This window comes from Mustelus asterias, unplaced genomic scaffold (genome assembly GCF_964213995.1).
Source record: "Mustelus asterias unplaced genomic scaffold, sMusAst1.hap1.1 HAP1_SCAFFOLD_3036, whole genome shotgun sequence".
Lineage (NCBI taxonomy): Eukaryota > Metazoa > Chordata > Chondrichthyes > Carcharhiniformes > Triakidae > Mustelus > Mustelus asterias.
The window spans coordinates 3203-21669 of record NW_027592981.1 but is presented as its reverse complement, the minus strand read 5'-3'; the positions used below and the strand labels follow the sequence as shown (position 1 = coordinate 21669).

The 18467-nt window shown below is 40.0% G+C and overlaps 1 protein-coding gene across 1 annotated transcript; it reads left to right on the top strand.

The window, feature by feature from the left end:
* The first annotated feature begins 260 nt into the window (after positions 1–260).
* Positions 261–17809, top strand: ugcg (UDP-glucose ceramide glucosyltransferase). Its single transcript, XM_078208016.1, has 8 exons — positions 261–425; positions 4958–5060; positions 6111–6212; positions 6634–6746; positions 8654–8832; positions 9922–10008; positions 12394–12583; positions 14697–17809. The coding sequence occupies exons 1-8, from the start codon at positions 261–263 to the stop codon at positions 14865–14867; spliced, it is 1110 nt and encodes a 369-aa protein (XP_078064142.1). The 3' UTR covers positions 14868–17809.
* The last annotated feature ends 658 nt before the right edge of the window (positions 17810–18467 follow it).

Below are 18467 nucleotides of genomic sequence, written 5' to 3'. Positions count from 1 at the left end.
AGCTATGACTGTAACACTACATTCTGCACTCTCTCGTTTCCTTCTCTATGAACAGTATGCTTTGTCTGTATAGCGCAAAAGAAACAATACTTTTCACTGTATGCTAATACATGTGAAAATCAAATATTGAGCACGAACATCATCGACTAAGCAGTTTAGCCAGCCGCAAGAATTCTCCATTCCAAAATCATGATGCGTTCATGTTCAGTTCTATGTCTGTTTTAATGACATTTAATATCATAAAACAATTTCTAACCATGATGACGTTACATTTTTCTCTCAGGCGCCTTCATCTAAACAAGAAGACAACAGACAAGCAACCTTACAGCAAGCTTCCTGGTGTTTCCCTGCTTAAACCCCTGAAAGGAGTGGATCCAAATCTCATAAACAATTTGGAAACTTTCTTTGAACTTGATTATCCTAAAGTATGTATAAATATTTCATGGACTATGCTAGTAACTAGTAAATATTATAGTGGGCCAAGTATGGATCACAGACCTAATTGTTTTAAGGTCGTCTTAAGTGATAAGTGAGCTAACGGAAGATTTGTGTATTAAACCTGTTTGTCCTTACAATTGACAAGATAATTACATTTGAAATCCATTATTGTGCATCCAAAGTGACACCAACTACCATATTTTTGCTTTTATTGCTATAATCCATGTCTTCATTGTGCGTGTGAAGTAAAACTTTAGGATTCAAGTCTTGAATTTGCCAGGACTAGGTTAAACCTGTAACCTCTTGTCAACTTTTATCTTCCAAAAGTAACTAACATTACAATTTGCATTTTGCATATCACTTACCATCTTGTAGGTATCTGAATCTATAAGACACCCTCTCTGATGCCTGTTTTGAAAATTCCATATGCATCTCCAATATCTTCCTAGATCACCTTTCATTCTAGGAACCTTGTGGCTTTTAATTTGCATTGCCTTGAATTCTTCCCTTGAGTCTGGTTGGTCAGAAGTGAACACAGTATTTAAGCTGTAGTCTCTCACAATATTATAAAGTCCCATCATAACTTGCACTATGCTTCTATTTTGACTGTGGTTCAATGTTCTGTGGACTTTGCTTGATGGTCTGTAATGACTGGGCATGGTGCGCATTGAATCTATTTAAGATTAAGGTATCAATATGCAAAGCTCTGCATTGGCCAGCACTGAATTTAATTTGTGCTGCATGCATACATGCTTTATCCTAACTCTTCTATAATTTCTGAGCTGCCTCCTCCAATTCCACTTCCCCTTGTAATTTTAATATTGTCTGCAACATGTGTAGGGTGTCTCGAGTTTCCCATTGATTTAAATTGGAAACAATAAATGAATGTCCCCCTCAATAACATTCCTCACCGCCTCCAACTCATAAACTTTGCTTTCTATTCTATCAATTTCCTATCCATGTGCAGGTTTTACCATGTATCCTCTCAGCTTTCAGCTACAATCTGCTCAATTCACTGTTAATCGATGAGTCAGATTTGAAGGGATGTTTAAGAATTTTTGATCCTCTTGCGTAGATTTGGTTTAATTCCGATCATGTGAGGAATGCTTTTAAAAGGAGGTTTATTTAAAAATGGATTACATCTGATAGATTTTGGGGAAGAGCGATTCAGAATTTCATTGTATTTTTACCTTAATTTGTGTTAGTGTTGTTGTTGAGTATCAGTTGAGCCATCTGAGATCCGGGACCGGATGGGATGTACCCCAGGTTACTGTGGGAGGCGAGGGAGGAGATTGCGGAGCCTTTGGCGATGATCTTTGCATCGTCGATGGAGACGGGAGAGGTTCCGGAGGATTGGAGGATTGCGGATGTGGTCCCTATATTCAAGAAAGGGAACAGGGACAGCCCGGGAAATTACCGACCGGTGAGTCTAACCTCAGTGGTTGGTAAGTTGATGGAGAGGATCCTGAGAGACAGGATTTATGATCATCTAGAGAAGTTTAGTATGATCAAAAGTAGTCAGCACGGCTTTGTCAGGGGCAGGTCGTGCCTTACGAGCCTGGTTGAGTTCTTTGAAAATGTGACCAAGCACATTGACGAAGGAAGAGCGGTGGATGTGGTCTATATGGACTTCAGCAAGGCGTTCGATAAGGTCCCCCATGCAAGACTTCTTGAGAAAGTGAGAGGGCATGGGATCCAAGGGGCTGTTGCCTTGTGGATCCAGAACTGGCTTGCCTGCAGAAGGCAGAGAGTGGCTGTGGAGGGGTCTTTCTCTGCATGGAGGTCAGTGACCAGTGGAGTGCCCCAGGGATCTGTTCTGGGACCCTTGCTGTTTGTCATTTTCATAAATGACCTGGATGAGGAAGTGGAGGGATGGGTTGGTAAGTTTGCTGACGACACCAAGGTAGGTGGTGTTGTGGATAGTTTGGAGGGATGTCAGAAGTTGCAGCGAGACATAGATAGAATGCAAGACTGGGCGGAGAAGTGGCAGATGGACTTCAACCCGGATAAGTGTGTAGTGATCCATTTTGGCAGATCCAATGGGATGGAGCAGCAGTATAAAATGAAGGGTACCATTCTTAGCAGTGTAGAGGATCAGAAGGACCTTGGGGTCCGGGTCCATAGGACTCTTAAATCGGCCTCGCAGGTGGAGGATGCGGTCAAGAAGGCGTATGGCGTACTGGCCTTCATTAATCGAGGGATTGAGTTTAGGAGTCGGGAGATAATGCTGCAGCTTTATAGGACCCTGGTTAGACCCCACTTGGAGTACTGCGCGCAGTTCTGGTCACCTCATTACAGGAAAGATGTTGAAGCCATTGAAAGGGTGCAGAGGAGATTTACAAGGATGTTGCCTGGATTGGGGGGCATGCCTTATGAGGATAGGTTGAGGGAGCTTGGTCTCTTCTCCCTGGAGAGACGAAGGATGAGAGGTGACCTGATAGAGGTTTACAAGATGTTGAGGGGTCTGGATAGGGTGGACTCTCAGAGGCTATTTCCAAGGGCTGAAATGGTTGCTACGAGGGGACACAGGTTTAAGGTGCTGGGGGGTAGGTACAGGGGGGATGTCAGGGGTAAGTTTTTCACTCAGAGGGTGGTGGGTGAGTGGAATCGGCTGACGTCGGTGGTGGTGGAGGCAAACTCGTTGGGGTCTTTTAAGAGACTTCTGGATGAGTACATGGGATTTAATGGGATTGAGGGCTATAGATAGGCCTAGAGGTGGGGATGTGATCGGCGCAACTTGTGGGCCGAAGGGCCTGTTTGTGCTGTGGCTTTCTATGTTCTAACAGCATTAAACTGAGCATTTGAACCAAAAGATGTTGTCCATTTCCGGAGCCAAAGAGGCAGTATGTGGGGATCACAGTTGGGTCAAGATTCCTAGAAATTCTGCATGTTGATGTGTTGCCATGGTGTCAGGCTGACATATCTCATTTGCTTTTGAGGAATGACCACTTGAGTGAAATAACTGGCACTGTTCATTCTTTTGTTTTTTTAAATCTTTTCTCTGAACTTTTTGAAGTTACTGACCAGCGCATGTTCTGTTTATTAGACTGTGTTTTCAGCTGTTTGGGGCCTAACTCTGGATATTACCTCTCATCTCCTCTGGGGCGGTCGTGAAATTGAAAATTGGGACTTTCATAAATGCTGGATTCAGGGCCACAATCTAAAGAAGGGTTTTGGATTAAGATGAGGAGAAATTTCTTCAGGCACGTGGTTGTAGATCTTCCAAAACTCTCCTGTCCCAGAGTGCTGTGGGCATTCTGTCATTAAACATATTAACACCGAGGTAGATAGATTTATGATACTAGGGAAATTAATAGATATTGGATAATGCAGGAAAGTGGAATTGACATAGATCAGCCATTATTGTGTTGATTATTGGAGGAGACTCGAAGCGGCCAAACAGCCTACTGCTCCTATTTAGTACATTATCTGTCTCTCACCTTTAAAGTATCTCCTTACTAAGTATGTATTTGAAAAAGCTTTTTGGTCCAAATGCCACCTCGTGTAGCTTGCTGTCAAATTGTGCCTGATTTATCTGCCTTCTCTCGCGCTCTCTCTCTCCCCACCCCCCGCCTCCACCACAAAAAAAACCACATAACACATTGATGTCCTTAATGTACCCAAGGTGCTGATTCTCTTTTAAGTTATTGCTACTGGTCCTCTTTACATTATTATAACGCAAGCTTGGGAACAATAGATGTTCCCAACAACCATTTTTAAACTTGAATGAAGTGAATGGGCATAGTAGATTAAAGGACCCATGATAAGATTTGAATGCATAGGTGACTCTGTAAATTGCAAGTATAATGTGCTCACGTTTATTTGTATGCTCGAATTTCGAAGCTGTAATCAGATCAAGGTTTGAAAGATTTGCTTAACCGTAGAAAGGAAACTTGAGCAGTTTCTTTTTCATTGTAATATGTATGCGCCTCTTTAATGCTGGACAATCATACTTGTACAAAGGCATCAGATGCCATCCCAGTTTATCAAAATGGTCTAACTGGTCATTGGGACATTCTGGGACCTCCTGGCCCTGTGGGCTAAATAGCTCTTTGTGTGTTATAACAAAACCTCTGAAAGATTTCATGTAAGCTTTCGGGGCTAAAAGGTATGGCATTGAAGAAATCTGAGATTCTCTAAAAAATAACTTGCTTTGTTGAATTATTTATTTTAAGTTCTTTTCTCCCTGTTCTCTTGAATCATCAGGCTCCCATTCAGGGTCTGCCAATGTTGAACTGGCTTCTGAAAGTTCACAAGAGTTGTGTCTCCAGCTTTCCTTGTTTTCTTCTAATGATGAGGAAACATCTTTCCTTTGCCAGACTTGATCAGAAGTTTGCTGCAGGAGGGCTGTGGGAATAGTGAAAAAGTAGAGACCGGAGAGAATCCTGTCCAGCAACTGAATTAACTAACTTTACAGTGGTGCAAAGTTCATCAGTGAATTTGAGAACTGCACCATGCTTTTCCAGTACTTCACTGCATGGTTGTGACCTCTTTCCTTCCCTTCCCCATCTTTCACCAGTTTGAGATACTCCTTTGCATACAAGACCTCGATGATCCTGCAGTTGATGTTTGCAAAAAGCTGCTGGGCAAATACACAAATGTGGATGCCAAATTGCTTATTGGTAAGCAGATTTAATGTATGCAGTTTTCCTGGTATTAACAGAAATTGATTAGCTGCATTGAAGTGAGATTATAAATAATGTTTGGCACCATTCCTCAAACCTCACTAAACTAACGCTTTTCAAGATTATAAATTGAAAGTTTTTTTGTGAATTTGTTTTTAAGTAAGTTGAACTCCTGCCCTCCCTCAATCAAATCATGTTATAGCATATTTAATTTTTCAGTGTTGACGTTTACCAACAGAGACACTTGTTGCACAAGTTAATGCATTAATTCTGTTTTGTTGATATTGCTCCCCATTTTGAAATCAATACGATTGAATTAACTTGGTTACAATAATCCTTGATTTATTTTAAATAAACCATTCTCCCAAAATTGATTATAATGTTCTCTAGGACCTGGCTTAGATCAGTGAGAGATTAAATTATTAGACGGTTAAATTGACACTGTCAATCGTAATAAGGATGGTAAGATTGTGAAACTGGATATGCTGTGGAGCAGTTAAGACGAATAGCGTAGATGTATTGAGGAGGAAACTGGATAAACACATGAGCAAAAGCAATAGAAAGATGTCGATAGGGTGAGATGAAGTAAATAGTGGGAAGGGTATGGGACATAAAACTAATCGGTTGAAAGGCCTGTTTCTGGACTGTGAACTCTGTTACTCTTCCACGAACTACACCAATTTAATTACAAGAATTGCACACTTTTTTAAAAAGTGAATAATGTGAGAAAGGGTATGTTTGTATTTACTCTTGATCATGTACCTGTGAATGCATTCATTCAATAATGGCTTAATCCAGGCTCTCAGGGTGTTTTTATTTTCTAAAGTAATCTTTGGGTCACTTGTAATGTAAAATGAAATATGCAGCCGCACTCTCTCTTTCAGATAGCTAGATATTTTTTCTGGATTTCTTGGCTAGACAAATCTGTACAGAGGAGACCAGAAGAAAATGTGTTTCAGGTTAAATTGTTAAATTAAAATGTTTTTAATGGCTAAGTGGTCATTTGCTTGTAAAATAATACTAATGGCAAATTCTTATAATCTCCAGGTGGCAAAAAGGTTGGTATTAATCCCAAGATAAATAATTTGATGCCGGGTTATGAAGTAGCCAAATATGAACTTGTGTGGATCTGTGACAGTGGAATTCGAGGTAAGCAGCATTTTATATTGGCTATAAAATTTACCTGTTTTTTGCTATTTATGAATATGTATTTGTCTACCATTATCTAATATTTCAAGTCATTATGTTTTTGAATCATTGCTTCTTCCTAGCTGAGAGAGCAAACACTGGGAATCGTGCCGATGGCGCACAAGCATGATTTCTGGTCAGACTGCCTGCATTTGCTAATTAGTTTGTTGTCACACTATTTTTGGGAGAGGGCCACCTTTGTTGTACTGAACATTTGAATATTTTGGATGCATCAATCCTAATTTCTTCAAAGATGTAACTTTTAGTTGGAAACAAGAAGCAATCTTTAGGGAATTGAAATAGCAGAACAACCTTGTTGTATGATAAATACTGAGTGTGGATTAGCTCTTAAACTTCTTCCATGTTACTTCCTAATGCTCAGTGAAGTCGGACACTCTGACAGACATGGCCAACATGATGACTGAGAAAGTGGGCCTGGTGCACGGACTACCATATGTGGCTGACAGACAGGGATTTGCTGCCACTTTAGAACAGGTAAGAATGGAAATATTTATGTACTGTTTATATTTAATCAAAAGTGCAGGCATAAACTATGTTTCATTAATACTTTGAATGTATTGGAGAAGTTTCAGTCCCCTGTTGGCTGTTTAACATGTTTAAGTCATCTGACTGTAGATCCAAAAGATTATGTGGAATAAAATAAACTTTGTTTGTTTATAATAGTGATATCGGGAAGTATAAATTGAAACCACCTTTTTGGTATTAAAGCTTCATCTCTGACTAAATTGTTTTCTTTGCAACCTGTATCTCCCTATCTTTCTTTGAATCCTGTTCCCTTCCGTGTCTGTTCTGGCGAGGGAATGGGATTGGAGATGAACCGCCCACATTTACAAAGTAACTTACAACTGCATTTGGAAACTCTAAACCTCCAAGTGTTTTAAAGCCTTTCATCTGCCATTTTGCTTCTGTAGCTGTCAGTTTGCCGAAACATTGCCACCTTTCATGTTTTCGTCATTAGTAAAAGCTTTCCTTTTACTAATTCCAGTGCATACCCCTGGTATAGTGCTCCTTTTTGCCTCTGGTTCCAGGCTGCAGACTTGATTATATATGGTTTGTGGCTGCCTCGGGCATCCATTTTGAAACCTGGTTGGACAGTGTTGGGTCTGCAAATAGATGAGGTCTTATAGACGCAAGCAAAGGCCTTCCCCGTGACCTGAAGGAGTGAAATGCCTCTGGCAGCAGCTGCAGTCCCTAATGTCTTTTTGTTTTTATTGCTGATAATTGCAGAGTTTTAGCATAAATGCAGTACTGAGGAAGAACACTGACTAAATTTACAATCCTTTTTTTTTAAAAACATGAAATATTTTTACATTCTCCAAAAATCTGAGTTGTGTTTTGAGATGTTCTGCATTACCTAATATGAAATATTTTAACTAAACCCTAGATTGTAAAACAGAAGAATTATTGAGGAGCGTACTATAAATGTCTTCAAACTGTGCCAGTTCCCTCATTTATAAGCATGAAATTAGTAAATCGCCATAGATGCAAACTCGTATGGAACAGTCCTTATAAATTAGAAGCAGCAACCTTTTCCAACATACTCCAAACTACTTCCTGTTTAACACAATGTTAAAAATATTTTGTGTAAAATACGACAAAAACAAAAGTTAATGTATTTTCCCTTGTCTATCCCCCCCTCCCAAACCCCCCAAATGTAAAACTTAACAGAAAAGTGGAGAGCTTTTAGTACATGGAACTTATGAAGAGAGACCTGATGTAGCACGATGGATATTGGGTGTTGGGTTGTTGACAGTAATGTGACCTCAGCAGCAGAACAATGGGGAGCAGAATCCTGTTTATTCTGGGCTGTTACCAAAGGCAGATACTGATTCCCTAAACTGATGCCGACCAGTTTCTTGTTACATACTTTGCTTAAGCTGTTTTAAGGAATCTGTCATTATTCCTGATTGGTTTAATTTTCATGATGTGGAGATGCCGACATTGGACTGGGGTGGGGCACAGTAAGAAGCCTCTCAACACCAGGTTAAAAGTCCAACAAGTTTATTTGGAATCACGAACTTTCGGATCGTTTCCCCTTCATCAGGTTCATCACTCACCTGATGAAGGGGCAGCGCTCCGAAAGCTCGTGATTCCAAATAAACCTGTTGGACTTTAACCTGGTGTTGTGAGGCTTCTTGCTGTGTAATTTTCATCACTAAATGTCGTTACTGTGTTAATGCAGATATTCTTTTGAGTCGGCAGAGTACAAGTTGTATACATTTGACCTGATCAGTTTATGCTTTTAGCAGTGCATCTATACTCTGTCATTTTGTGCTTCCTTTTAACATTACTTATATAAAACATATAACCCACTTGGGAAGTTGATTGAATTTATAGGGAACCATGTATTTCTAAACTTGTGTACCGTCGTTACATTATAGGTGTACTTTGGCACATCACATCCAAGGACATATCTATCAGCCAATGTGACTGGCTTCAAATGTGTAACGGGAATGTCATGTCTGATGAGAAAAGATGTATTGGATCAAGCTGGAGGACTTATTGCTTTTGCTCAGTATATTGCTGAAGATTATTTTATGTCCAAGGCGATAGCAGACAGGTAAGCGTTTGGCAATTCATAGTACACAAACCTCAAGTGCCTAAAAAGTACAGAACTTAACCTTTAGTTAAGCAACTATTTATGGCATTTAATTATCTGACCCTGATTACTTTTGGACTTGAATTAGTTTTTGTAAATTTGTTTTTGTAGCGTTATTGGTTAATTGAAGGATCTAGACTCTGTGGTAAGGTGCATATTCTTCCATGTGTTTCTACGACTGGTGCATCCCAGTTTTAACCGGAGTAATCCACCAAGCAACCACAAGGTTCTTGTCCACTGTGGAGGAATCCCCGTTTGGCCTTTCGGAGCACTTGTTGTAGTTTGGTTCTGCAGTCGCCACAGTGTGACTTTGTTGGATTCGTTTGTTCAGGCAATGTGTGGGCTTTACTCTGGAAAGAAAATAAGTCACAAAAAGGTGGGAAAATAAAAATGTGGCGAATCAAGTTATCAAGGAATGCAGGGAATAAGAGTGTGGCTTGTTCCATCAGCCAGTGGCTGATATGTATCCTTACTCCATTTACTCACCTTGAATCCATATCCTTGGCTAGCAAATTCTATCAATCTCATTACAATTATCAATTGAGCAAGCTGCTGAATTCAGTGGGAGCATTTTACCACTGACTTTCTTCTGAATGGCTTGATGGTGAATTTACGTTTACATGTTCTCCAGAGAGAAGCATTTCTCTGTCTACCTTGTCAATTCTTTCAAATTCCTAAACATGTCAAAATCTGTGGTATTCCTTCCAATGTCAATATATCCTTCCTAAAAGCTACCTTATAAGACAGCACCCAATGTTCAAATTGTTTAGAATGAGTGACCTTGAGAAATTTATCACTCATCTGAAATCCAGATTAAGTTTACACTTTTCTTTCACCTTTTTCTATACCTACTTGGCAGTGGACATCTTTGCAGCTACCAGTGAGTTGATAATTTTGGGGTATGATGGCATCTAATTGTGGTACATCTCCTTGTACTAAGAGCAACTGAGCAGGATGTGCCTTGTATTACTTTGTTCAAAAATTTAAAAAAACTCAATGTTTTCGAAGATGTGATCTGAGCGTGATTAATTATGTTGATTTTATTTTTAGGGGATGGAAATTTGCTATGGCAAGCCAAGTAGCAATGCAGAATTCAGGCAGCTATTCCATTTCTCTGTTCCAGTCGCGAATGATCAGGTGAGACATTTACAGATGGTTAATGTGATAGTCTAGGCTATTCTACATCTTAATTGCTGTCAAAGAATTTATGACCCTTTGCACCACTCTTCAACCTTTGTGCAGTTACTAGACCAATAGCTTGCTTTTATATATCACCTTTAACATTGATAAAGATCCCAAGTCACTTGCAGAACTATATTCAGACAGAAGTTAACAATGCTGAAGGAAATATTAGAAAGAGGTGACCAAATCTTTTCCAAAGGAGAGGATAGAGAAGGAATTCCAGAGTTTGGGACTTAGAAAACTGGGGCCATGGTGGGTGAAAGGAGTGGGGCATGCACAGGAAGTCATAATTAGAGGGCTAAATAGAATTCTTAGAGAGTTGTAGGGCTGATGAAGTGACCAAGATATGGAGACTTTGAAAGCATTTGAACCAGAGAGAGAATTTAAACTTGGAGGTTTTGGGGTTCTGGGACCCAATGTAGGTCAACAAGGACAGTGGTGAGGGCTAGGCTACAGAAAACAGAGTTTAGGATAAGCTGGATTGCAGAGGGTGGAGAATGCAAGCTGGCCAGAAGAGCATTGGGAATTGTCCAATCTTGGCAGTAAAAAACAGACGAGAGTTTCAGCAGGAAATAGCCTGAAGCAGAGATGGTGATATAATGCCTCAAGAGGGCACCAGGATTGAAAACAAAGATGATTGCTTCAGCCTTCCCACTAATTAATGGAGGTAATTGCAGCTCATCCACAGCTGGATATCAAAGCTGTCTGGCAATCCAGATGCAGTGGAGCGGTTGAGAGAGGTTCTGGAGAGGTATATATTTAGAAACTGGCCCCTTGTCTGTGGAAGATATCAAGGGAGCAGCACGTAGCTGAGGAAATAAAACACCTGCAAGGTCGATCATTGGTTGACACTGGAGATAACTGTACAGTGGGATGGGAAGAACAGCCAAGCTTGATGCTGTGACCTTGATTGAATTGATAAGAGTGGAAACAGTCCCAATGAGGGGGGGTGGATGGTCTGGTCAACAGTGTGGAGGGATTCTTGGTGTTGAGAAGCAATTGTGTATCACAGAGGATACAATTTATGATTTCACTTTTGGTGCTGTCACAAGGCTTAGAAACTTGAGTAAAGAAATTTCCGATAGAGTTGGAGAGAGGAAAGGGTGGTTGAAGAATGGGGAAGTGATTTGCATGAGAAGAGGGACAACGGTGGGTTTTCTGAGCAAGCAAATAAAAGGAGGGGGGGGCGGCATCAGAGTGAACAATTTACAATGTCGGGTTAGCAAGGGCCGAGAAAGAAAAGTCGATTAATCAGTTGTTTAGTGGGGATGGGATTAATTGCAGCAGCAGCATTTAGAACATAGAACGGTACAGCACGTGCTGCAATTCTTTCACAAAATGAACTTGGAGAGAGAGGATTGCGTGAATAAGGGAAAGGGGGAGGCAGCAGAGCACCTGAATGATTCTGGAGATCGCAAAGACATGGATTTCAGCGGGAGCTTGGTCCAAGGCAGGTACGGAGAGGGGAATGTGGTTGAAGTGGAAGCAGACAGTGATGGTGAAAATGGGGTTGGTGCCGATTGCTTACAAATCAGCTTTTTGCTGATCTATTTTCAGAGATTTATCCAGAAAGCAGTTATTCTAGCCTGTGATCTGTTTAAAATCTTGCTGCAAAATTAATTTGGGCAATTATTACAATAATCAAACAACACTCCTGCAACACATCCAAACTGTCAGTTTTTGTGTTTCTGATGTATTAGGAAAGTGGTCATGGAATTTGTTGGGTCAGTTTATTTTAAGACTGATGGAAATAGCAGTAGATTAATGGGCAGGGGTTCAAATTGTAATCACAAGTGTCACTTGAATCCTGTTGGACTGTGTCTGAGCCTAACTATTTTTGGTTGGGTAATTGCAGGATATGATAGATTTTGATGTTGTTTTCCATGAATGAGTGTTTCATGTTCTCTTTTCAGAGCAAAAGGATTAGGGAAGTTGTATAGTGCAATGAAAGCTTTCAATTGTAGAACTGAAAAGAAAGACTTTTATTTGTATAATGTCCTTCACCTCGAGAACCACCACTGTGCTTTGTAGCCAGTGAAGTACTTATGAAGTATAGTCACTATTTTAACATAGGAAATGCAGCAGCCAATTTACACATAGCAAAGTCCCACAAACAACAATGAGAGAATGACCTTATAGCCTTTGAGTGATGTTGGCTGATGGATAGATGTTGACCAGAAAACCAGGGGCTGCTTCACTCTGCTTTGAAATAGTGAATTGGGGGGAGGGGGGGTTGAATTTAGACTGCCATCCACTTGAGTATCACTTTTAAGTAGAGTAACGCACAAGTGACGTGATGAATTGTTTTGAAAGTTATTTAATTTTTCTTTGTCCTTTAAGGTGGTCAAAATTGCGTATCAACATGCTGCCTGCTACAATTATATGTGAACCAATCTCTGAGTGCTTTGTTGCAAGTTTAATAATTGGATGGGCTGCTCACCATGTCTTCAAATGGGACATTATGGTATTTTTTATGTGTCACTGCTTGGCATGGTTTATATCAGATTACATCCAGCTCAGAGGAGTCCAGGTACGTGTAAAAGGCTGACTCAATGATAAGTCAGTCATGGGAAACCAAGTGTAATATTTCAAGCATTGCGGGTGTTGTACAATAGTTTCAAGCTGTTTGTTTTTGAATTGTCTGTTTAACCATGTATTTACTTTCTTTACAATGGGAACTCCCTATCCCCACATGTTGTCATCAACAATCTGTTCCGATATCCCTACCAACATAGCTTTTGAAACGGTTTGTTACAAAACACAAAACCAGCCACCAGGGTACGCAAAGAAGTGATCTCAACACTTATTCCATTCACAGCACTCATCGCAATCTTCAATGTGACAAGCCATGGGCTGAAACCTGAAACTTACTACCTCCTGGCAGCATAGCCACTTTCATGAATCATGCAATATTTCTGTATTTGATGCAACAGAAAACTAATTGCACAAAATCAAAATGCTAGATTAGTCATCAGTCGGCAATTACAGTTTTCTTGTTCCAAGGTAGCATTATGCTACAGGTGTTTCCAGCTTTGCATTGGGAGTGCGGAGAGAGCACTATCCAGCGTCAATGCTCCAGATTCTGTTCCAGCAGCTGCTCTGCTCAGACTTGCTTGTGATGGCCTCTTCTTTTCAATAGCCAGTTATTCCACTGTTTTGGCTCTCATCCAGAAGTTCAACCTAATTCAGATATCAATAAGGCTTGTGCATCTAGGGTAAGAGAAAGCAAGAAAATCTGAGGGAAAAGGTTCTCTTATTCATTAAATATGAACCAAAATATGGTTAGGCTGCATCATACAAAGCATCTAAACATAGGGGAGCTGTAAGTACCAACATCTCTTGAGTATGGTGGTGGCGTTTTATTTTTGAGTTCTTTTTAATTTCTTGAGTAACTGAGGAGATTTTGGAGGGCGGGGACATGCAACTTGTTAAAACCAAAAGAGAAAATGCTGGAAAATCTCAGCAGGTCTGGCAGCATCTGTAAGGAGAAAAAGGAGCTGACGTTTCGAGTCCAGACGACCCTTTGTCAAAGCTAAAAGGCATAGAAAGTGGGAGATATTTATACTGCAGGGGGAGGGAATGGAAGATGAGTCATAGCCACAGAAACCAGGGGAAAGGCTGCTAATGGCTGTCCACGGAGAGAATAAAGGGTGTGAGTGGCCAAACGGCAGAGTAGCTAAAATGAAGATGTTGGAGGAGGGTGAGGAAAATGGATGGGACAGAGGTAAGATTTAGAAAAGGAGAAGCAAAGGACATGCAACTTGTGTTTGCAGCTCACTTCAGATGGCTTTTCCTCATGCCCAGTGTGGAAAGCTTGAACTCCTGTTCTCCTACAAACCAAAACGTGACTATCCTCAGCACAATTATGTACCCGAAGCAAACAAATCGTTTGGGATTCTTGCGCACGATCTTGGAGTTGTGTACCTAGTTGGAAGGTGGATGGCGAACGATGCTGTACGCCTTTTCTGTAATATTCTGCTAAGCAGTATATTGAAGCTGTGCAATTACAGCTTTGAATCTTTTCAGACAATTCAGTCTGGAACCGGTTCAGGTAAAGAAAGGATAAGCTGGTCAAATTAGAATACTTCCTTGCAGGACTTGGGATAAAGCTTTTCAGGAAGGAAATGGCTGTGTTCCCAAAGGGCGAAAGGAATGTGTTTTCAGCTTGCTGACCTGCCCCTGTTTGTAAAACTGGCTTTGTGGATCACGCACGCACGCGCTCTCACACACACATGCTGTCCATTTGTTACTTGTGTGCTCACTAGTCATGTTTTCATGGAATTGGTCTCCAACTTATCCAGGTAGCACGGAGTGGTTGTGAAGCCCAGAAAACTTTACAAAGGCCAATAACTAAATTCTAAACCGGCTGCTTGCTGGGTGTGTGCTTTTGGTTATGGAGCACTTCAATCACTGCAGAATACATGCAGCCAAAGGCCTTTAGATAGAAATAAAGATGATGAGATCTTTTGTGTAGTTTTGTTTTTTCAATTTAAATGGCAATAAACCTTAACTTTACAACTTGCCTCTAGTTATATTTGAATTATAAGTCTTTTAGTACAATTAATTAACCTATCTTGCTGCAGTAACCTATGGCATACGTGTTCAATATTAATTCTTTTTTCCTCTCCCCAACTCCAATTCAGGGTGGACCTCTGTGTTTCTCAAAACTGGATTATGCAGTAGCTTGGTTTATCAGAGAATCCATGACGATATACATATTCTTGTCTGCCCTCTGGGATCCCACTATAAGGTGGCGGACAGGTCGCTACAGACTGCGTTGTGGTGGCACAGCTGAAGAAATCATTGATGTATGAACACCCCAGTCCTGACTGTATAAATGAAGAAAAGTATTATGTATGATGTTTGTACAAAGACTTTTAAATTGTTCTACCTTCAATAGTTTTTACTTGTGTCCTTGTATTGAGTTAATTTATTTGCCTGGCACTTGCAGCTGAAATAAAGATAAACTTGCAGAAAATGAATAAATGAGGCCAAAAAACTTGTATTTCGATCCCTCTGTGCAAAGGGGTGGGTTAGAAATTTATTTTTTTAAATACGTTTTAACCTCATGAGTTGTTTTTAAAACCAGATGTAAGATGTGCTGTCCCTTTAAACATTAGGTTTGGATACTCTGACAATCCAACAGTATGGCACTACTTACAAAAGGAATAAAAACATCTGATGGATAACTGTTACTACTCCAGTGCAAACAATTTAATAATACTTCAACAATGAGGGTGACAAACGGGTAATTTTTTTGGCCTCGTGTAGTAATGACCAAAAGTAGGCTTATGTTAGTTTTATCATCTGCAATCTTCTGGAACAACTTTAGTATTAATCACTGCATGTGTATTAGCTTTTATTTCTGTTTTTGGTTGCCTTTTGAACAGCCAAAGTAGCCTTTTTAAACAAAAAGGATCAAAGCTACTCTCGGCTGTGTAATATTTCTCTGCTAAGTGGATGATAATTCAAACATTTCGAGACAAAGCGAAATGGGACGTCCTCATTCACAACCAAAAACTGGATGCTGGAAATCTGAACTATAAACAGAAAGTGCCGGAAAGAAAGACTCAGCTGGTCTGGCAACATCTGTAGAGAGAGAGAGAGAATGTTTTAGGTCGATGATTCCATCTGAAAAGGTCCTCCACCTGAAATGCTAATTCTCTCTCTCTCTCCACAGATGCCATCTGACCTGCTGAGTACTTTCTGGATTTTGTGTTTTTTTTTTTACATTATCGGACATCCTGAAGTTAACTTTTCAGTGTTTGGAAGTAAGGATGCAAAGTTCAGCAGCTTGTAAATATTAAAATGTCCTTCAGCATTACTGAATAATGTTTAATAGGTGGGAGGGCACGTATAGGGTTATAATTATGACTGCAGCAACTAATTCAGAAACTGTCAAACTGGGTCTGCAGATGGTTTTTATTTCGGTATTACTATCTTGATCCAGTCTTCAATTAAGACTAGTCGGAAGTTCAGTAATTTTGCCGAAAGTTGTTGATGCATGCAGTCTACTTTCTACTCCCCCCTGTCTGAGTATTAATGTTTGTATTCAAAAGTGCTGGATTTGGTGAGCTCATTGTCATAACTTATAACCAATTGCAGTGGTGAACTGGATCTGTTAAAGGGAGTTGACAGTGCTATTTGTGTGCTTGGGTCTGTGGAGATGGGACCGAAAGGGATTTTTTTTTTGTGCCCTGAATCTTGCGCAGCGCTTGTCTTTTTTTTTGTGGCCATTAGAAATGGCATAATGTGTATTTCATAAACTGTGACTTGTAAAATTGTTTGCATTCTGAACAACACCTGACATCTAGACTTAAAAATGTTCTTTTTTAAAAAATGGTTGGTTTACTCAAATCACTGCTGGACAGTCCAATCCATAGTGTAAGCAATAATGCTTCTTTTCAAACTGCATGGCGGTGAATGATGCACTTTAAGCTCAGACTATCTGGTTCACCTTGTGGCCAGACCAATCTTAGCTTATAATATTGCCGTTGATGCATCTTTTGTAAATTGTTTTAAATTCAGTGAAACTTTCACAAGTACTTTTTTACAGTCAACCATTCATGGAATATTCAGATTAAAATTGGAAAGTTCCAGAAAATATCTGCCATTTGTTACACTACTGGTTGAGCCACTGTCCCTTCCCTCATTTTATTTTGACATTTTACCCTTGTGGTATAATTAAATTGGTTTGAAGGGTTACTTGGTTATAACCTTTGCACTGCTCAAGCATAACATTGTGTATATGATCCCACCTCACCCATCCATTGGCATGAATCAGGTGAAACCTGAGGAAGTCCTATGTTATCGAAAAACTGTCTAGTTGTGATCCACCAATTTTAGGGTTTTGTCATTCGAGCTGCTTTTGTTTACCATTATCTGTGTTATTTGTACTGAAATTTTTTATAACTCACTTTTGTTTTATTTATGAATTTTCGTTAGCCTGGCCAGTGCTGAAATGAGAATTCTACTTGCAGCTTAGTGCAGCGCTAGTTTTTTTCCATGACATTTCAGCTGTGAATTAGAAAAAGAAATGAAAGTGGTTGAAATGTAATCACTTCCGTGTAATTACAAAGCCGTGTGTGGTGCAGCTGAAACTAGCTAAAAATGAAGTGGCACCAAAGCATGATCTCATGATTTTCATACCTTTCCTTTATTGAGCCATTTGTGTACTGGTTGCAAGTACAAAGCACACACAGGTATGTCAGCACTAACTGCAGTTGGGTGTACAGGATTTATTCAGGGACCCCCACGACCTATTGCAAAATTCCACTGATGTATCGTTAATTGTCAAAACAACCCTGTACTAAACAGGTCCCTGTGATTGTCTCTCTCTGTGGACTTTGGTGTTAAAAGATGAGCCTTAATGTCGATTTGTATGTTCCATGGGCATGTATGCGATGACACATTCTACATGACTGTAGTCAGCTTTGCCCTAATTGGTTTAAATCTGAGACTTGTGAAGTGACACTGACCTGGCCATGCACATGAGCAGGCACTAAAATACAAGTGTGCTTTATTTAATTGTCAACTTTGTGTTATGTTCCAGACTCTGCCACTAAACGCTTAAAACCGTGAAATTTTGCTTCAGATGTCAATTGTACATTCAACTTTTTACAGAATAAAACAGATTTGAATGTAGTTGTAATGTGAATAGTTTTTGTATATGAGTTATTTGTCACTGCTTTATGAAGTGGTATAGAATATAACGTATGCATTCATGTTTTAATTGTTATTAAAAAATCAAGTGGGGAAAAAATTTGTGTTGTGCTTTTTTTTGTTGGAATGCAATCATTAAAATCTTAGTGTCTGCTGACTCCGGCAACTTCTTGGTAAGTATGTGCAAGGAATGGTCATCCGGAGGTCTGTACCAGAGCTTCAAAGAAGGATCTGGGTGTCCTCGTTCATGAGTCACAGAAAACTAGCATGCAGGTACAGCAGATGATAAAGCGAAATAATGTTGGCATTTATAGCTAGAGGAATAGAATATAAAGGTAAGGAAGTATCATTGCAACTCTACAAGGCATCGGTGAGGCCGCAGCTGGAGTTTTGTGCAGTTTTGGTCCCCTTATTTGAGGAAAGATATAATGGCATTGGAGGCAGTTCAGAGGAGGTTCGCTAGATTGATTCTAGCAATGAGGGGATTGTCATGTGAAGAGAGATTGAACAGTTTAGGCCAATACTCTGGAATTTAGAATGAAGAGATCAAATTGAAATACAGAAGATGATAAAGGGTATGGATAAAGTAGACATGGAGCAGATGCTTCCTCTTGTGGGGCATTCTAGGATGAGATCATAGCCTTAGGATAAAGGGTAGCAAATTTGAGTTGAGAAGAAACTACTCCCAAAGAGTTGTGAATCTGTGGAGTTCACTGCCCCAAAAGTGTGATGGATGCTGGGACTGAGAGTAA

Coding starts and splice junctions, on each gene's coding strand:
- ugcg (XM_078208016.1), top strand. CDS start 261: ATGACGTTACATTTTTCTCTCAGGCGCCTTCATCTAAACAAGAAGACA. Junction 10,009..12,393: donor TTCCAGTCGCGAATGATCAG/GTGAGACATTTA, acceptor TTGTCCTTTAAG/GTGGTCAAAATTGCGTATCA. Junction 12,584..14,696: donor TCCAGCTCAGAGGAGTCCAG/GTACGTGTAAAA, acceptor ACTCCAATTCAG/GGTGGACCTCTGTGTTTCTC.